General features: G+C 28.2%; 1 protein-coding gene across 3 annotated transcripts in view; it reads left to right on the forward strand.

The window, feature by feature from the left end:
* The first annotated feature begins 968 nt into the window (after positions 1-968).
* Positions 969-14453, forward strand: part of LOC113380949 (nuclear receptor coactivator 3-like) — a 70884-nt gene continuing 57399 nt past the window's right edge. For all 3 annotated transcript variants that reach the window (XM_026619968.1, XM_026619969.1, XM_026619970.1), the window contains exon 1: positions 969-1069. In XM_026619968.1, the coding sequence (XP_026475753.1) occupies positions 1041-1069 (29 nt within the window). In that variant the 5' untranslated portion in view covers positions 969-1040. The remainder of the gene's footprint in view (positions 1070-14453) is intronic.

Here is a 14453-nt window from a genome sequence, read left to right on the forward strand (position 1 = left end):
GAACTTCTCGCAATCTGCTTTATTTTGAAACCTTTAGATTATGAAAAAGTTATTAACTAAATTAAAATTCGTTTTATACAGATATTTAGATTATTTAGAATAAACTTTTTTTTTAATATTCTGACCTTTCTTTCAAAGATGTTTATAAATTAAAGGTTTTTTTATTTTTTTTATTTACATTTGTGAATTAATTTTGATGGTTTATTAAATAAAGGAAAAAAGGTCGAAAGGTCACCCATTGGTGATCGATTCGATGTTGGATATGTTTAGCTTATAGATGTAGTCCTATTGTGAAAATATTTAATTAAGTCTACGAGTAATTTTACATATTATAGGATTACTAAATAATATAAAAAAGGGGCCGTTTTCTTCTGAGCCGTTCAATGCCATGGTTTTTTATTAAGTTTTTGGCCATGATGTTAGGGTGGTTCTGAATTCTATCCTTGTATCTCAGACTCAACTTTTCAATTTCTTCCTTAACAGTGTTAATGTTCAAATCTGTATGAACCAACCAATTTAGGACATACTTGGGTGCGTTTATAATTTCTATCAAAATCTTGTTTTGAAATCTTTGTATTACGGCGATGTTGGATTTGCGTGCCGTTCACCAGAGCTGTATTCCGTACGTCCAAATTGGTTAAAGGTTAATTTAAAATTCTAACAGTGGCCAGAATTTCAATGCACATCAAACATACATATTTAATCATATGTATGAGTTTGTTTATGATACTTTTCTAAATACTCTACTAATTTTCGAATTTGTTGAGTTTAATAATATTAATCAGGTAAGCGTGATTTATTGAACACATGTCACATGCATGTACTTACCTTTTTGACCAGTGCTTCTTGCATTAATTGGGTTCATTTATTATATTGTATTAACTGTGTTAAATATCATAGTTACTTCTTTTTTGTTAAATAGAATATATGTTTAAAACTATTTATTCTTAAAAATAATATTTATTCCCTCTTGTTAACAGGTGGCCGCTGCAAAGCCCCAAGTGATCTGCACAGTCCCAGCGCGTGTCCATGAGAGACACATGTCCATAGCCGTCTCCGAGAATGCAGGGTAAGTTACCATTTTTCAACTAAATAATAATTAAAAATCACTCATTTATTATATAGCTTCTACTCAATATATTCTAATCAATAGTCTTCAAAGTCTACAAATTTAAAATAAATTGAACCCCATGAGCAAAATATGTAAACAAGCTTATCGTTCAAGTCAAACAGATTTTGTAACATATTGTGATTGAATTGTAATATTTTGCTTTGAAAACACGCTAATTAAAAACAAAATTAATGACGTGCTAATTTTGGTTCTTAAAATAGAAATTTTATATCTTTACGTAATATATGTGAGTTTGAGGGGGAATTCGGGGATATTCTAGTATAAAAATTTAAAAAAAAAATTTCTTTTCCTTTTTCATGTTTTCAAAGTTTACTATTTAAGACTTTCTGTACGAGAGGATTTTACAAAATTGAAATTATTTGTTTATTATCATGTTTGACCATGATAATCCTCTTTTGTTTCTTTCCTTTTACGAAACTTTAAACGTGCTTTTTTAAACTGTCTTTTTCAATACGATGCCCACGATTTCTCGAGTTCTATTAAACCAATTCACTTGAAATTTTTAGAGAATCTTCTTTATACACTTCTCTATAGAGCAAGCATTCTAGTTTCATCTGTAAATTTCAATTTTTACTATTTTTTTTAAAAAAAGAGAATGAAATGAGTGGTTAGAAAAATGATCTATTTTTCTGTCGTCATTTTCTCAAAAATTTATTTTTTCACTTAATACTAGTATATGTCATTGCGACATCATTCTAGATTAATAATGTTTTTTTATTTCGGATATTTTTATTACTAGAAAGGAAGGTAATCATGCGCATGGTCACAATTTTTTAAAACCCCCACTTCAACAACTGCAATTTTTTAAAATTATAATTTTTTTTAAACTTTTTTTCTGTTTTCTTATAACGTTGATAAATAAATTATAAATATAAATCATTGTAAAAAAATATTGCTTTTCTACGATGATTTTAAATTGACCTCAAATTCATGTCTCTATCCCTTAAATATTTCATACGTGCACGATTATTATTTACATTAATTACTATTGGGAATGAACGAATGTTTTATGCAATCATTATATACATCTCGTATATTATATCTTAATAACTTAATTGAACTTATGGGCTAAAATAACTCTGGGTGAATAATTACTATGATAATAATCAATATAGTTTATGGCCAATATTTATTATATCAACATAATATAATTATATTATTTGCCAGTTGTAATCCATATATAAGATAGAGACGTCTGAATTTTCTATTGTAGTGTTCTCTTAGTGCGCAGTTACATATGTTTTAATAGAATGCCATAGATATGCATTCAGATTAGTGTTCGTCACATAATGACTTTTGTTAAGTTGACATTATCTATATGCCGGTTGCAGAAATGTATTTGAACACTATATCAGATCGTGTATAAATCATGAATAATTTCTCGTATGACGCTGTCTTTCAGTTGTAACAATAATCATTTTCATTAACTACTGCACTTTGTTATATAGATGATAGTATGGGTTAAAAATTATCATCGGTTTTCAGTTTCCACAGTCTTCGGATATTACTAATTATTGTTGCTAATACTTTTAACATCGAATTTTGTACAGATTTTCATAAATAAATATTTTACGTTATGAACAATATTGATCAACAGCAATTTCTAATATAATTTTACATGTGATTTGAATAAACAATAATAAAAAATTACTTATATAATAATATGACATTCATTTTGTATTATCGCAATTAATTTTATAAATTGAAATTATATTTTGTATAATGTTATTTTAATATCATAGTTAAATATTTATTGCGATTCTCTGCATTTGTGTTTTAATTTGAAACGCGTTAGAATGAATTGAAATTGAAACTTTTCATTATTGATTTTATGTGTGCATTTATAACTTTGTTAAATATGAAGGAAATGGGCCGTTTATTATATGCATAAAACGTTGAAAACGATGAATGCAAAATATTAGCTATAACTAACGTAATGTTCTGCAAGTATATAATAAAAATAATAACATAATTAATTTTCTATTCTCTGACTTATTGGAATTTAATACTGAAATTGTATTTGCTGATTTAATTTTGTATTTTATTGATCCATTTGATCTTAATTTTGCGTAGTGTAGCTGAATCCTTGGTAATTTATTTCTATTTGCAAAGAAACATCAATGCCCGCGTACGCACGGTGTAGTTCATAAATCTATTTGTAATTTACAACGTATCAAATAGTACATGATGAAGAATGGATATAAATTTTGCTCATGACACTATAACTTATATTCAGTTCATGCAAAAAATATCATTCACTAGTACTTTTATATTCAAATTTGATATTGAATTAGAAATCTTTAATATCTTTATATGTTTATATATTGGATATAAATTTTGCTCATGACACTATAACTTATATTCAGTTCATGCAAAAAATATCATTCACTAGTACTTTTATATTCAAATTTGATATTGAATTAGAAATCTTTAATATCTTTATATGTTTATATATTATATCATATACACTTTCATCTAGAGAAGTATTTTTGTACTGTTTATTTTCATATAAACGCGTATAAAATACTTACCAGATTCAATATCCAATTCAAACGGTGTGACTAGTAAACTAGACCTAGATACGCACCGATCTGGCGATAATTTTCAATTGAGAAAGAGTTCTCTTCCGCAGTCAAGATAAATGAAGAGCTAGATGACTTTTGCTTTCGATTTTTTATTTAATTTACATGAACTTTAAAAAACCATTATTTGTCGAAGCTAATTATGTTTAGATAATGAAATTATAATAAACATTTATTTAAACTGGTTGTTTAACTATTATTATTGATCAATTGATCCTAATATTCCTAATGCTATTTACGCTTTAAATATAAAGTTTAAATTTCTGAAACTTTGTTTTATCATTATTTCGCTAAACCAGGTTATTAACTTCCCGAAGGAGAAGTTTATGTTTTCATCAAAAAATCCGATTCGCTAATTTTATGTTTTCTTGACGTTTCAAGCCATTCTGAATCGAATGAGACCAAATTTGGAAAAAGCATGTGTGTGTGTGTGAACAGGTTTTTTTCTTCAATAATTATACCTACACGCACATACACACACACATGTATATATAATATATATAAATTTCTTCTTATAGAATATTTTCATTTTCCAAAAATAATAAGCTACAAAAAAAGCTCCTAACCGATGACATACTACCTCAAGCTCTCGCCCTTCTAGATTAGTATCCATGCTGCAGATAATCCATATGTAGATATTGCATGTCGTTTATTTATGTCGTTGGTGCTGATTTATTTTTAGTATCAGGAAAGTGAACTCTAAGCAACGTCAATTTAAATATAGCAATTGCATATGCGTACGTACATAAATGTAGTATGTCTTCCAGCGAAGTTCTACAAGCAAAAGTTTATAGCTGATGCGGCGGTATAACTTTCTATATCAGAATCTTATAAGAAAGAAATGACCGATTTGTTGTGTCTTTTCATAGCATATTGGATTTAAGATACTTACAATTATTTTTTTCTTAGATTATGTGAATATTTGTCAAATGTTTTGTGATTCATTTTTTTGCATAAATAGTCGTAAAGGAATTGAATTTCTTTTCTGTATGTAAATTAGTAACTATTGATCGTTAAGTCATTTATATTCGCGTATACTTTTATTTTAATTGTTATTATATATGATTTATAATTATTATTATTTTTATATTATTTCTATATTATTTCAATTATTGTTTCTTTAATACATACATATTAGCTCATAGAGTCATTTGACTCTGATTGTTATAATTATATAGAATAAAATATTATATATATTCGAAGAGTTAATGAAACAAATCATTAGGTTTTTGTTTGTGTATTTTTGTATCTCTATTTTTCTCAATTTCCTTCAATTATTTTAATATTTAACACATTCGCGGACAGTAGAATTTTCAGTAAGGCACAAAAAAGTGATTTTATTTTTAAATTTCTTGTAATATTCGAAATTTGATTATATACCGTTTATAGGTGTAGTCAGATTATCATATTTAATCGTTAAATTCTATGGATGCTATAGCATTCACAAGGATAAGCCCAAGCTAACTAGTGACTACAGGAAAAGATAAGATAATACGAAAATACCTAAAGAATCAATTAGTCATTACTGTGATAGGTATAATAATTACAAAGACGTGAGTTTATATAAAATTAGATTTATAATATTTGACTTTAAAATTTGAATGCTATAGCATCCACATCATTCTGCATTACAATGAAAATGTATGCTATAGCATTCACGCCCTTGTACGTGTTAAAAGGCAAAAAATGCAGTAAATTAAGTGGATATTTTCAGAGATTTTGGCAATTTAAATATTTCCCTATTTTATAATTGAATTTTGAAGCAATAATTTCTGAGATAGTCCATCAGCCCCTCAGAATCTAGCTCCCACTATACTGAGTCGTTATATGTTTTATTGCTATTTTGGTATTTCCATCTTGTCTCATGGCTTGGAACTATATATCCGGTTGAGTATTCATACTATTTCATAATAATTGTAATGAGTTAATTTTTTATGTTTTATGCGTTCGACCGTAGAATTCGTCAGTGGACAATAATTGAAACTATGTGAAACCTGAACTAATTCTGAGATTTGGTTTCCCAATATTTGAATTTAGAAATGAATTTAATGTTTGAATTTTGGTAATGAACTAATTATAGATGTAGATAAAAATTTATTATTTTGAATAATTTTGTCATCTCTTTAACTATAAACCATTATATATGGTGCGTGACGCTTGAAGTCTTTCTCTACGTCTTATCCCAAGTTTTGTATGTTCAAAATTATGGCTTATCTGTGTCTTCAGGCATTTTTTTGATAGTTTCACTGATATATTTGAATATATATCTTGTAATAGATGTTTGATGTTTTAGCAGACATCTAAAATTGTTTTATCACGACTGAATTTTCAGAATATTTATACAACAATCAAAAAACCCTATTGCTTCACATCGTGGTAATGATTCAGTTGGCAGGACATATATTTATTGTATGTTTCTAGAATATGTTAGTGTGTAACATAATTTAGCAAATCCACCAAACCGTACATATATTTTATCAAAACACTTAAAATGTTTTTTTTATGTTGTATTTTTCGGTGTGATAACTTTTGTCAACAGCTCTATTTTCGTCTCTTTCATTCTACCAAAATCACGCCTTGACATAGTTTCGATACCAATGACAACTTTTTAATGTAGGCTAATAATTTGCATGCAATAAGTGGGTTTAAGCAAATTCCACTCACACCCGCCAAAATTATTTTGAATTCAAGTAATATCTATCATCGCTCGTTTGTGTTAAATATATTTACCAAAATATTGAAAATTTTTGTAATTTTCTTTTATTTCTTATCGATTAAGAACTATATTAAATAACGTGGTTCTTTTGAATTAATAGCTAAAGCTCGTTAGGTGATCGTTTTTAATTATCTGCTATAATTAACATTTTACAATAAGCCTCTTCGTGTTGTGCAATAATATCAATTTATTTTTATTTAGCAAATAAATTCTTTAATTTACTTTATTCTTTAGAACTTCTCATTTTGTATTTTATTATTCCACATGTGTGTATAAAGAATTACAATAATCATTATTTCGTATATCATTTTAACATGCAAAAACAGCATTATTTAGCCACACGTAATACATGGTTTGCGGGCGATTATTATTTGTAATCGCCGAGATACGAGGAAAAACAATGTAAATGGTTTTGAAATATTCAGGCATTATTGGATCAAAATTATATGGCGTTAGTAAAGCTCTATAAGTTTAAATATAAACAATTGGCTAGTTGAAATCATCGGAAGGTCAATAATAATTGTACTCTGAAAATAAGTATGCTTAGGCTTATTATGCTATGTATACTTATTTCTGTTTTATATGTAAGGATACTTATATATGTATCTATTTTCATATTAAAAGTTTTAATTTAAAAAATACTTACAATGTAGACAAATACTGAAAAATCATCACATACTGAAAAGTTCAAAATGCGTAATGCAAATTATGTCCGTTGAATACTTTTATTGCTGTCTAACAAAGTAAAATGTTAATTACAATTTGCAATACTTTTTGTATTTTTAACCTTACATTTAGAAATAGAAAGTTAATTAGAATGACTATAAAACTACCTTGGGAGGGTGACTAATAATAAATAATTATTTTCTACGTACAGATATAATAAAGGTAATTACAGTATAAATCATTTGCATCAATTAAGTTATATCTTTAATTGTAAAGCAGAAGTATTAATGTTATCCTATTGCTGTTGATGCCATCGTTAGTGTCGTAGAGTGATAGTTGATGGATATTCTACTCATTTTTTTGTACATTTAACGTCTATAAATTGAGTGATACACGCTAATTATAAATTATTTAAAGCAATGAAGAAATATTTATATGTAGCATGAAGTTGCCAAATACAATTTTCGTATCGAACATAGTATTGTAGGCGATTGTATAAAAATGTATGATGATATAACATATAAATATTTAACACAAATATTCATTTTAAATTGCAATTAGAAGAATTTGTTCTATGATTCTCTAAGTTCAAATCTTGTATATTTTTTCAAATATTTTTGATAATATAAGTTCTTGGATTATTATACTAGAAGCTGATCGATAATCCATCAATGATATACTAGGGATTAATTTATTGTTTGCCCACGCTTGCTAATGTAAGTGAAATCGCCTATTGACCTTCCATCATCTCTGCGTGTGTAACATATCATTGCATTATGTACGTATTACATTTTTTATGATCAAACCTATATACAGCCAGCACTTATAAGGAGATTTAACAAATATTTTTGGATACTGCTTTATTCTTACATGTTATGATACTTGATACTCTTTCACTTATTAATATAAACTTTTTTTATATATTTATATTAGAAGTATAACCCAACTACCAATATTTAGTTTTAAATCAGTTAAAATCAGTAAATTTTATATAGATTTGTTCAACATTTCCTTAAACTAGAAGATGGTGCAAAGTTTATAGTCGCTCAAGTTCTTGAGATACCAGTTTCAAGCAGACTGAAAAAAAGGTTTTCACAAGACAATATTCAAGACGATTAGCATTATTACATCTTTGGAGAAATGAGTGAAATTAGTGAATTACTTACTGGAGGGGCAACTATTGATATATTAAAATTTAGCACAACAATTTCATTGAATTGAACCATATAGCTTATAGGTTACAGATTAAAAATAATAAGAAAAAATCAGTAGGTAATCGAGGCACTTAAATATGTGTGGATAACTGCAACATAGTATATGAACCTAGAAATAATGCCAAGTATGGGGAAAATAAAGATTACTGATATTTGTGAGGCAAACTTACATAATCCTGCTTCTTGTTTGCGACTTTGCTGCCGGTAACCCACGCACGCTCCACCTGTGCGTGCTTGTGATATGTCACGAGCTTTGACTGTTTATTTTCAACAACGATCTGCGATTGAGTTGTATGAGATTATCCTGTGTGATTTGCCCACCTTTTGCAATGAAGCCCTTTCGTCGGCTACAAGTCATGTCTCGAACACGCGCTCAGGTTTAGACTAGATATTCATTGACGTTATTGATCTGCCTTCAAAGCCAAGATGGTAAAATCTTATTATAAATTATGGTTATGTTTTTATTTTTTAAAATAATATATATATATATATATATATATATATATATATTCAAATCATATAGGCATATCTGTAAAAACAAAATAATGAATTTAAGAAGTAGAAATACAGTTGAATTAGGTTTGATGTCGTCAGTGGCTTGTATGGATTTTGCCAATAAATAGGTTGAAAAAACGATTTCATTTGAAACGAATTGATGCAATTAATTGTAAATAAATTATATGTACGATATATCTTTTAAGGTTCTACTTTTTAAAACCAGTTCAGAAAAAATGATTAGGCTATTACATATATAACTTATGTATAATTATGATTTTTAAATCGTATTTTTCTCGATCTATATCTTTTTGCATTCAAGCCTTAATAAAACAGAATAAAGTTTTGTTCAATTTTCTTCATAATTAACTTATGTTAATTAAAATTATCTCCTCAGTCACCCCAATTCATTGGCAAACTCCTTAATAACAGAGAACTATCGACGTCATCAATTTTCCTGATAAAGGCTAAAATAACTAGGTTATTATTTATAAGTAAATAATTAAGATTACATCATTGTCATTAAAATATGGTTAATATTCAAACGAATGGAGAAACAACTATTGAGTTGTTTTTCCAACACGTCAATTTAGTATACAATGTCTCTTTACGGCTGACAATGGTAAATTTCCGAAATTTACTAAATGTCTTTAACTAGACAGTTGTAAATAAAATAGAGAATAAAAAAAAAATTATCACTTATGCCAGACAGTTAAAAGCTCTTTTTCATATTTATTGATAATATTCGTAAAAATAAAAATAAAAATTCTAAATTATGAATGTGGAGGCTATATTGGAATATACATATATAGCCCTTGGAATTTTTCACTTGCAAATTTTCTCATTTTCTCTCTCACTTGTAATTTTATTAAAAGCAATTGTAAACATTCAATTTCAATCCATATTTTTCAAACAATCCGGGACAAAAGGGTTAATCCTCGGCAAATATTGTTTTTCGAAAAATCCGGGGACACAAGGTGGAAATTTGGGAGATATGGTCACCTTAGTCAAAACTATTTTGCAAAATTCCTAATTTTTTAAATATCTGTATATTATTAAACTAAAAGATTATTGATGTTATTAAACTATACTTATTGTTAGTATTAGTAATATGTAGTTATAGATCTAATATACATTTTGCGTTTGAAGTTGTGCTTGATATGCGATACTAGCTTTTAACAATCTTTCCACCGTTTGTCTGTGATCTCGGCTCTACGCACACAAGTCATACCAATTATCTTGTTTAATCCGGTGTAAATTCTGTTTGATTATAATTATCACAGTAATTGCAAATATGTTCAAAGAGGTAGGCACCCTTTAAATTTGTAATTTTGTGTCAATTTTGCCGAGCGTTTTAATTAGATTTTTAATTACTGTCGTCTTCATTATATAAAAATTTCGTTTGCTCAAGACTTTTACCTCATTATTAAAAACAATGATATTGTTTATCGCTAAAAAAATAAATTTGCGTTTTGACGAAGGGTTGTATTGAAAATGGAATTATTTACTTTCTCCTTGTTATTAAATATTATAATTAAAAATTTCTTTATTTGAAGAAAATCGTATTTCGTAGAATTTCTTTGAATAAGATGATAGCATAGGTCACATAAAATTACAAAATAACATACAGAATATTTACTTATGATGCAATAAGTGTTTGTATGCATGTTATTGGTGTGCTAACTTGTTAAAATTAACAATTGCATGTTTGAACGATAAACGGTACTATTCGGCTCTAAAGATTTCTTGTAGTCAATTATTACGGCATTATTTCTAATTATGCACAGCGTTCGCTTCGTGGGCTCCATGTAAAAAGATGATTATTTAATAAGACTCTACGTGATATACGCGCTTGAATTTCATACTAAATTATTATTATATGAAATGGGTAATTGCATGGCATCATGCTCTTTTAATAATATTCTATTTCAACAGCATGGTCCGTAACGCGTGTTAGCCACAATACGAATTCAAAATTAATGTAATAAAAGTTTATGTTAAAAATTTAAATGAAATAACTAATTCATTGTGCTTTTGATGCATTCTATTTTCTTTTGATGCATAACATTGAGTTACACTTTTCCCAGACGTTTTAATATATAATTCGCTCGAAATAAATCTTATTTTTAAGTATCTACATATGACTTCTTGAATTCACTCTTTCATACCTTGAAAAATCACTTGAAATTACTTTATCTTATGGTTTTAGGTTTTAGTCGTGTTTCTATTGTAATAGAGACTTTTCCTACGCATTCCATAATTTCTGCCTCAAATAAAATCTTTGAAAGTTATTACAACTTTAGTTTTTAATGTTCCATAATTAATTCCAGTTTTAGTATTACTAGAGTTATGTTTGTTATAATTTTTATTATTATTGGTGTGTTTTTGCTTGTATTTCCCAATTATTTATATCCACTGATGATAGCTTAAACATATATGTCGAAACACGTGGAATAGTAAAGATTCTTTAAACAATATTTCTAATATATTCCGTTACAGAATAATTATTTTATCAATAATTGGTACGCAATTTATGAACAAGTCAATAATTGATAATGTGAATATTTTTCACATAAAATTAAATGAACAAAGATTTTCATTGAAATTGTATTCTGCTGATAGTTTCGCACAGACAACTATGCTATTGTGGTTATCTGTAGAAGACGTAGCATGGCACCAATGATGCATTAATTTTATTACAAGTTAATAAATAAATTAAAACTGAAGACTTGTTCTGTATTAAGTCTGGATAAAATTTGCGTGATCTTCTTGCAGTGATTTCCATGGCCAAGTCTCATTTTCAATATTTGTATTATAACCATATTATGTAAAAATGTAACAAAATTGGCTTTGGAATGTTAAGAGTTTTCCAATTTATTTAAAAAAATGTAATATTGTCAATCAAAATGTTATACATAGCAGAATGTTCATAACTTTCACTTAATGATAGATATTTTATATAAATATACATATAATAATTATGGTTAAACTATGTCGAACCCAATTATAACACTTATTAAATATATATCATTATATGAAGTTTTCTTCTTCCTTAACAAATATTTTTCCACTCCAGATCTCCCTTCTAGAATAAAACTATTTATATCACCTCTTATAACATTAATGATGTTACATTTTGATATTGATACGTAACACAAGAAAATAATAGAATCAGTTCCCCGTAAATAAAGCAGATCTCAAATGACATTTTCTACGGTACACCGAGTAATAATGCAATCAAGGAGATGACAGTTTTCCTATTCCCTTGGTATAAAAGCATAGGATACATCCTTGGCATTAATTGGGTCTGTGTATATAAATTCTTACAAGTTGTTATTAAGTTTTGTTCGAGATTTTTGCTTCACTTTCTTCGTGGTAATGATGATGTTATTCAGTTCTAGGATTTAAGATTTTTTTAATTGAAGTTTTATAAATATAAATTTTCTACTAATATATAGGTCGTGCTTAATCATTTAGTATCTGGTATATTTGAAATTTATGATAATGGAAAAATGCTCATCAATGAGGTAGAGAACAAGAACAAACATTCACAATCAGCTTACTATGTGATCAATTATTAGATGATTGTTTTCTCTCTTAGTTACACATTTGTTTTATTTGGAATCTGAACATATGATTATCCAAATCTTATGTTTGCTGTAGTAATTCATTTACGAATTGCTTGCGCTGAACCAGAATTCAAACTATTTGCATTCCTGTTGGTTTAACGTGGAATTCTTCAATATCTCGAGAGCGCGTATCATTCGAATCACTGAAATAAGACAACGGCTGACAGCAGATTTATTCAAGTCCATTTATGCTACTTATTGTGCTTTTTTCATTATTACCACAAATCAGAGAAATTGAATTCATGAAAGGAAATAAATCTCATAAATAGTATAGACTGGGTATACCATTCAAACTCTATTATAAATTTTAAGCGATTGTTTTTTTTTTTTATTGAACAGCAATCACAACTTAAGCGCTTTATAAGCTGTTTGGTTAATTTGGCTTAATATTCAGTCGGTTTTACAGATTGGCATCCCAAACAGTTGTCTTATTCCTGTGTGATAAATTTTATTATTACAATTTCTGTCATAGGACGATTATTTTATTGATGCAGCAATGCCGGATGAGGTGTATTTTCACTTGGTAACATATTGATATCTTTATTTCCAAGTGCAAACCGACGTCACTACTGTTTGACATTAGGCTCCTCGAAGCAGGATCGAACCCGGGACCTCTGATTCAGTTCCACTCGCTCTAGCCACTTACTAAGAGTCGGTCAATAAACATTAGTTAATTTTTTTTGGTCTAAATTGTAGTTTATATATGAATATCTGCTGTGGTATTGAAAATTCAGCGAGAAAACTTTCGTTGGTTTCTCTAGCTTCTTATTTTAAGGTTTCATTTTATCACCAGCAGTGATTTTTTTTTTTTTTGAATTAGAACCTAATAGTCCTATAAGCTGTTGTGCTGATTTTGACTTAATATTAGTCTGTTTGATAGATGGCAACTCAATTAGTTGTCACATCTCTGTATGATACACTATTATTAAAATTGTGTAATAGGGAGAGTATTTTTAATGGTGCACCAATGCCTGAGGGCTATTTTCACTTGAAAACATATTGCTATTTATATTTCCAAGTGAAAATCGTTGTCATTAACCAGCAGTAAATGAAATTAAATTTATTGATTTTAAAATAAATATTTGCCAATATATGTCAAATTCGTCTGAGAGATATGCGCTCAGCTGTGATCAGTGGATGTAGGCATCTTTTTACTACTTCGACTAGTTATGGTTTCTTCTGCAATACTTTTCATATTGTCTGCTTGATCGTCTAAATGTGCGACGTTTGTTCAATTAAATTGTAATGTCGATTATGAACAGAGATCATTAATTAAACTTTTCGCAGATTTCCAATTCAAAAATAATTTACCGACTCTCATCTTAATCTGCATGTGTTGTGCTGTGCGCACCGTGATTTTGGCGGCCACCAACCATCATTCGGCCAATCAATGCCGCGGACAACTTTCACTTCTGCGTGTTACGCGACGGCCATGTTCAACTGATTTTAATGTTAACAACGAACAACCAACGAACTCGCTTTTGTATTTGTATATATTTGTTACGTGATCTTACGTGGATAATAAATTAACTACGAGCGAATATGTACGTGTTCCCAAAGTACTTTTCTATGTATTGTGCTCGAGTTCGCTCTAACTCTAAATGCTCGTTGATAAGTCATAAGACCAGAAACTGTCAGGTGGTAATCGTTTGCAGAAAACAAAATGTGTATTATGATCCTTCAACTTCAGTCCAAATACAGAAATATTTAAATTTCGATTTAGTAATAATTAAATTTTTTTATGGATACATGATTTAATTAGTATTACAATATTGTCTTTCATTTAGGATGAAAATATATAACTTTAGGAGGAGGAGGTACAATTTTAAGGATTTTCAACCACGCTCTTACGTTAGTTTAAAGATCACATCGTGTATTGTAATATTCTTAAGACGAAGTGTTTTTCGTTCATGGTATTGTGAATGCCTTATGATTTTGCATGACATTGCATGCGGTGAATTTTAATTCATATCGTCATTTCTGTCTTTGTTCAGACCTTGTTTGGTTCCATCGTAGGTT

Source organism: Ctenocephalides felis, unplaced genomic scaffold, assembly GCF_003426905.1.
Source record: "Ctenocephalides felis isolate EL2017-DRISC unplaced genomic scaffold, ASM342690v1 CF-g0.4_SCAFFOLD_02482, whole genome shotgun sequence".
NCBI lineage: Eukaryota > Metazoa > Arthropoda > Insecta > Siphonaptera > Pulicidae > Ctenocephalides > Ctenocephalides felis.